Genomic DNA, 7442 nt, shown 5'->3' with positions numbered 1-7442 from the left:
CAATAATTGTCAAACTGACTAAGAAAGATGATTATAATTGATTGCACAACTACTTTATTTATATTGAAATAGAAATTCAATTTTAAAATATAGTGAGAAGATAAACAAATTAATAAGACAACGCAATGTCGCAATCAAACAAAGCAGAAGTTGCGTTGGTGATAAATTACTGTAAAAAAAAAAACAGGGATGCGTTCTGCGACCATGTTTGTTTGAACAACATTGTTAATCTCTATACATTTTATATTTATGCGATCTGATCTGACAGTGCAAAGAACACAAACTGACAAGTGCGGGCTGCGTTCATTTGACATGGGCCCCGTTTTCGCTAATTTGTAATATCTCCGATTCATTTGCGTTTCGTCTTTAGTCTACACTCCAGTTAGGCTCCGATTTCATTCCAGTTGATGTGCAATTTGGTATCGCGGACCGTCCCGAACATCTTATTTCTTCACTAAAACACAGCAAAGTTTGAGATTAAGTAGCATTTTGTCAGCTTTTACACAAAGAAGCAGTTGCGTTCCGTTTACATTACAACTTCATTTGAACTAGCTGTCAAAGCGACACCGCGATACGGATTTGTGCAAACAGCTGCAGTTGATAATTTGAAGCGCAATCGGGGCGCTGACCGTTGACCGCATCGTGTCAGAAATGCTTCAAATTCAATGATGACAAATGACGATCATAAAAACTGCTTCGATAACTCACCTTTAATTTGGGGTAGAAGTCGGGCAGCCGGTTGGGTTTCAGCGTGAGCGTGTGGCAGATCTCGCGGTACAACGCGAGGATCTGCTTCATGGTGCCGGCGGAGCACAGGTGGTCGAACATTTCTGCCGCCAGCGCGCACTCCGGCGGCGTCGGCTCCGCGCGCGCCCCGCGGTTCATGTCGGGCGGCTGCAACAATGGAACTTATGAGCTGCATGATAAAGATCAGAATGGGGTGACTGGAAATCACATCTAGAGACGAAGGAGACTTCTACACTGTACACAAGACAAGTGACGACTTGGATGATTCGAACGGTTCAATGGACGATTAAGTTCAGCAAGGCTTACGTAACTACTCCCACATATGTTTCCCATCCCTGCAACTCTTATGAGTCACCAATATAAACTAAATCAAAAGCCAAGTTTCCACTTGGGGACTTGGAAATCCAAAAAAAAATTACAGTCGGTCTGCTGTGCTGTATACAATAAAAACATTTCCAGAAAGGCAGTTCAACTACAGATGTCCATCATTAACATACCATTTGCCAGATATCTCTGCATATCCAATGAATGCCTAACATTCCTGATCTGCCTGGCAAATTCGTGTGCTCACAAAAATGTTCGGTTCGCGAAAAAATATGACTTGCGTAACCGACGCTCGCGCAACGAGAAGCGAATGCACCCGTTCAGCAAGAGCTGTACCGTTTCTTATTATAGACTTATCAATACGCGATACTTTAAATTAAATAAAATACATTGGAAAAGTTTAACAGAACAATGAATGAAGTCAATTATAGCCTGACCAGGAACATAAAAACCCTCGCCATGTTGCGGAAAACTAATGGTACTAATTTCTTTTAATGGCAACAGTAACTGAAAACTTCATTGACATGTCACCTTGCATGTCAGTCTATTGCTGTCAAAGTGTAAACAAAGTTTATTTAAAATGTGCGCAATTGGTTTTATGAATTAAATTGCTAAAATATTTTTATAGTCGTGAAAGAAAAGTGGTTCACAATGTGTTAAAGTATTTGTCGAAGAGAAATACTAAGGGTTCGGACAATATTTTCATTGAATAATGTTTCCGACAAAGGTTGTCAAATTGACTGACATGTTTATCGTATAGTACAGTCCACTATGAAAATTAGCTGTGGTTTGTTTCAACTACCTATTTTAAAATTTTTTGTCACTTTCTAAGTGTTGAATTTTATGGGATTGGGAAAGAAGTACCGAGTTTGAAGCGTTCATGAGCAGACATTGCAGTTGAATATTCAAGTTCTGAATTTGATTATTGATGAATAATAAAATAAATTCTACTAGCTCGATTGATGGTTTCATTTAATTTATTTAAATCAGGTTACCTATAATAATATTTTTTCGTTAATTTATGAAAATATCAAATTAGCCCGTAATCCTGAATCCTGATACATAAAGTTAGCCTATTAATTTAACACAGGTACGACTGTACTCAGTGTTGCACTATCAAATGCATTTGACGCGCCACTATGCCAGGGTTTTTATGTTCCTGGTCAGGCTATAATAAAAATGTTAACTGACGGATATCTGAAGCAACGCAATTGTGCTACTCCAAATGTTTATCGTTCTATAAACATAAGTCTGTTTTTGCTCATGGCATGGTTTTGATTGATTTACACAATTTATGAGATATATCATAAAAAATCGGAGTAATTTTCTATTAGTGTAATAAGAACATTTGTCGGAGTATAGGGGCATAATCAATGAGATGATGCAACACACACTGCTGGATAAACTCAAGTTAATCACCCCATGTGTTAGTTGACTGAAGTGGCAACGAGCTGGTGTTTGCAAAACCATTTAGATGAGTGCTGTTACGATCCAGGCTAGACAACGTGCCATTAAGCAAGTGCGTTTGCCCTCAAACAAAGAGACACCCATGCGCGAGTGATAGATGACCTAGGAGTAAGTATCAGTGAACTCAAAGTGACACCAGGGTCGTTATCTGCTATCAGAACGAACGATAATTAAACAGCTCTATTAAAAACACTATCATAGCAGACGGTTATTTATAACAAGCATACAAAATGTGTTAATTAAGATGATTCGTATGGTTAACTGATGAAGACGATACAAAACCAAACCATAAAGCTAAACTACTAAAGCACACTTTCCTGAAGGTTGTTCCTAAAATAAACTCAGAAACTGTTTCGCTCACATACCCCGGACTGATGTTATCAGGTGAGGGAAAAGTAAGGTAGTAGTAGTTCAGGCGATAGATTATGCGCAAGCCCAACTGAAGACTGCCACGATGCGATACCGAGGCTGCCGGTGAGTCCACATTACAGGGTTGCCGGCAGTCGCTTATTTCACTTTAAAAACTATTTTGGTACTAATTAAGGCAGGAAGTGAGAAAATGCGCTGCTTCGAATAAATGTTAAAGAAAATTAAGTTCATATCGTCAGTGGAAAGGAAAAAAGACTAAAGCGCCAAAACCGTACTTGTGGGAAATGAGGATCAAAGTTGTTTTTTTACGAAAAAAATTCGTATCTCTTTTGATATTAATGTTAAACAGTTCTTTTAAAATGCAATCGTGTTCTTGATTTTTTGCCTATATTTTAATGAAAACACCAGGTTTGTAGCTCTTTTAGATCGTAAAATAGGTGTCGCTTTAGAAAAAGAATTATGAAAATTCATGAAATGTTAGTCTGGGTAAAACTGCTAACCTCCATTTATAATCAAATATCCAGCAACCAATAAGTGCTAAATGCGCTGCTTCGAATAAATGTTAAAGAAAATTAAGTTCATATCAAGTTCATATCAAGAATAAATGTTAAAGAAAATTAAGTTCATATTAAAAACTTTATAATTGAAATGTATTTTTATTTTTTACGGTGGTCTAGTAAGTCTTAAGTAGTCTCTTGTATCCAAGCATTGGTCAAAGTTTCAACTTCAGCTAAAAGTTCTTATCAAAGTTTTACAAGAATCTTGAGTCCTTTTGGAAGAAATGGTTTTGAATTTTCACTCAAACAGACATTACAGTCGATGCATCGCCATACGCCATGGCGATGGCTGCTAGCCCTAGATGTTTATTCTAGCCATCCCTCACTGTTGGGTGATGTGGATCAATAGCTGGCAAGTGATATGTTCGCAGCGAACTTGGACCTTGACATTGCAGGCATGCCTAAGTCTTAGCAGTCGGGCTACATTTAGCAACGTCGCTTTAGCCTCGTTTCCGAAGCTAGATGTCCAACGGCATTTATTCAATTTCGTCCATTGGTAAGATTGAGCACTTATGGATGGCGAAATGAAGAGGTAGTTCCTCCACTTCTGCGTCTTCAGACGCAGAGATAAACATGTGGAAAAAACCAAGGAGGTACATTAATCAGCCCGGTAAGGTCCAGAACACACGGTGAAACGCAATTGCAACGAAACTGCAACTTCTAGTTACTTTTGAGTTGCATCTAAGTTTCTGCCATAGATTCCGTTGAGAGACCACACATGACGCTACCAGTTTGAAACCGGTTTGAAATGGTCTATGGCAGAAACATAGATGCAACTCAAAAGTAACTAGAAGTTGCAGTTTCGTGGCAATTGCGTTTCACAGTGTGGTCTGGGCTTTACTAGTTGCCAGTTGAAGATCCATGAAAACAACTTTCTGAAGAACGCCACAATACACATGCTATGCAGCATTCATGAAATGAAACGCGAAAATTCACAAATTCGCTACTGCGATTCAACGCAGCGAATCAGTAAAATGAAAAACGCCAAATCGCTAATCGCAAGTCTGCTATGGCTCCAATCGATAAAGATTAATTACGAATGCAACTGACCTTAGTACCCATAATTTTATGGTAGAACTCTAGCTTATTGACCGTGTGATAGACGCATCTGCCATCGCGTGGACATGCAGTCGAGTTTATAAATACGTAAAGGTTACAGCAGACTTATTTAATAATTTTACACTTTATATTGCATTAGTATCAGATTAAAGAAAAGGTCACTTATGAGGTTAGAAACGTTAGAATTGGTACATATTATCTGAGAAAAGCTGTATCAATTCGTCAAAAAAAATTTACGACCGAGGATGATGAAGAGTAAAGGTTGGAAAGAGGCTGGAAAAAACATTCAATGTAAGAACGTGTGTCGAGTTAGCTAGTATCTTATACAAATCGAGAACCTTTTATTGGAATATATCTGTTACGGCTAAAGATAGTTGTGAACATAAACTTAAGATTAGCCGGCTAAACTTAAGTTTATCTTCGAGAAGCAGCTAAAGTTCGATAACATGTTAGTTTGCGTCGTGATATTCCATCTTTAGCCGGCTAATGTGCACATTAGCCAAAACGAAATGGNTTTATATATGTTACGGCTAAAGATAGTTGTGAACATAAACTTAAGATTAGCCGGCTAAACTTAAGTTTATCTTCGAGAAGCAGCTAAAGTTCGATAACATGTTAGTTTGCGTCGTGATATTCCATCTTTAGCCGGCTAATGTGCACATTAGCCAAAACGAAATGGCTAAAAATGTATTCGATGAGCGCGCCAGGCCGGCGGAGGGCTTGAGGGGGCGGTGGGGAGACAACGTGCGCGCAGTTTTATTTTGTAAATTTAAATACCTACAGAAGATTCTGTAATGACCAAATGGTTCCTTACTATTTTATTTTAATGATTAGGTAGATATTGTTTTAAATAATTGATATTTTTTTATTGTAATAATTGTAATTTTGAATACCTACTACATAGGTACAAAAGTATGTGTAATGAAAGCGATTATTTTTTAATAAAGTTTTCGTGTATAAATAGTAAACATTATTACGTTGTTTCCTTTTCCATTTCCTTCTATATTTTTAGCCAAGGGCCTGCGGTTACACTTAAGTTTAGCCGGCTAAAGATAGAAGAAACTAACATTTACACCTCGTCGAAGATAAACTTAAGTTTAGCCGGCTAATCTTAAGTTTATGTTCACTCCTATCTTTAGCCGTAACATATCGATTAGTCATGTCGTTGATCCTAATATCGAAAACATATCTAAAGGCCTACTGTCTGGAGTCTGGACTGAGTGCATCGAACTGTGTAGATTTTGAGCTGAAGCGCCTAATGAAGGTCGATATGATATGATTATCTTGAACTTCTATTGCCCGGACGAATAAACCCTGTCCAACCGTTTTGGCAAATTGGAATGAACTTGACGGTCATATCACACAGAAAAATAGGGATTTTATGAAGTGGCTGGGACAGTTTAGTCTGAGGATAATCAAATCTTAACAAGATTGACAAGTGACTGTTGCGATGCATATAATTTTCTTAGAGGGTTCTTATTTCTTCTACAAAATAACCCTATTTTAACAAAGGTCAAGATGCTATTGAATTAATGATTATGGTACATCGCGTGTTACAAAAATAACATGATACGTATTAATGTTCTTACATTTTTTATATGCAAGCACTGTCAGTGCATACTCCAGTTTTTAAGTCAGTAATCAATCATGGAATTGAAACTAATAGAAATTGCTTATATTACGATCAACAGAAATTGGAGATATCGTAAGTTTAGCAGACTCGCATTAATTGCAGATGTTATGTCAAAATTATGAATTATGAACAACTCAATTTCAGTAATGAGTGATGTCAGCACATGTATCAATTAGCGTGAGTGTTTTGGCGCATATTAAAAACGAAACCTGATTAAGCCACACACATGGTCTGTTACGTTCGCGTGAACACCCTTGTCACACTGAAAAGAGATGCAGTGAGTTTGTTGCCACACAAAAATAATAAAAATCCAAGTACCTACATATTTGAGTCGCCGGCGCTTTTACTAACATATTATGGAAAGATAAGGATGTATTTCAATTAGATACAGGCGCACGCGACTTCGGCGTCGACTTTGTTCATTAACTTTAATTTGCTCTGGCTCCTTTTGACAGGTGCATACGCCGCGTGCGCGCTAAGAAACCGCCGCGCGAGCGTGTCGCTTTCATTAATACAATTAGTAGGTAGCTAAATGAATCCATTGAATTAAATCTAACTGAAATGAACAATCAAAGAAAAACAAATGTCTGGTAAACACTGTATTTTAATTAAAGTAATTAGATTGGTTTTGTTTGACGGCAGTTAAAAATGGTAATAAAATATAATTTCATTTAGGAATGTAGAAATTATTTTTACACGATCGAGCATTAACTTGAGACTGCCAATGTCATCTTGAGAAACGGCAGTCACGATCAAGTGTTCGGTGAGCGCGCGCACGCATTCGCATTTGATACGCGCTCGCGAAACGCACACGCCGGGCAAGTTGCCTACCACGCGAGCGATAAGGATGGGTAGCTTGGGGTCATTGGACAAAATTCTACGTGCTCACCAGAGAGCAGAAATAACAGGAGTGGAACTGACAGGCAATCCCCTCTAGCAATGTAAGTAGACCAGTGGTTCACTCAGTTTATAAAAACTAGTTGCAGCGCCACCAATGACATATTCCAAATGTCACTATTGAAGAGTAACGTGCTGCGATAAAAATGGTGAATTGCAGTGTTTTTAATTGTAAGAAGAGATCTGAAACATCAAATCTTGAAAAGGACAACATAAAAATGGTAATAAAATATAATTTCATTTAGGAATGTAGAAATTATTTTTACACGATCGAGCATTAACTTGAGACTGCCAATGTCATCTTGAGAAACGGCAGTCACGATCAAGTGTTCGGTGAGCGCGCGCACGCATTCGCATTTGATACGCGCTCGCGAAACGCACACGCCGGG

The 7442-nt window shown here is 38.1% G+C and overlaps 1 protein-coding gene across 2 annotated transcripts in view; it reads right to left on the bottom strand.

Annotated features, from left to right (window-relative positions):
- Positions 1–286: 286 nt before the first annotated feature.
- Positions 287–7442, bottom strand: part of Mical (Molecule interacting with CasL) — a 29691-nt gene continuing 22535 nt past the window's right edge. The window contains exons 2-3 of one of the 2 annotated variants that reach the window (XM_028319054.1): positions 709–894; positions 287–454 (exon numbers count right to left, since the gene is read on the bottom strand). In XM_028319054.1, the coding sequence (XP_028174855.1) occupies positions 452–454; positions 709–885 (180 nt within the window). In that variant the 5' untranslated portion in view covers positions 886–894 and the 3' untranslated portion in view covers positions 287–451. The remainder of the gene's footprint in view (positions 455–708; positions 895–7442) is intronic. The other variant, XM_028319053.1, reaches the window with a different exon arrangement.

The sequence above is a fragment of the Ostrinia furnacalis genome, unplaced genomic scaffold, assembly GCF_004193835.3.
Source record: "Ostrinia furnacalis isolate ACB-3 unplaced genomic scaffold, ASM419383v2 OfSCF7084, whole genome shotgun sequence".
In the NCBI taxonomy this organism is placed as follows: Eukaryota; Metazoa; Arthropoda; class Insecta; order Lepidoptera; family Crambidae; genus Ostrinia; species Ostrinia furnacalis.
This window is presented reverse-complemented; position numbering and strand designations above follow the sequence as displayed.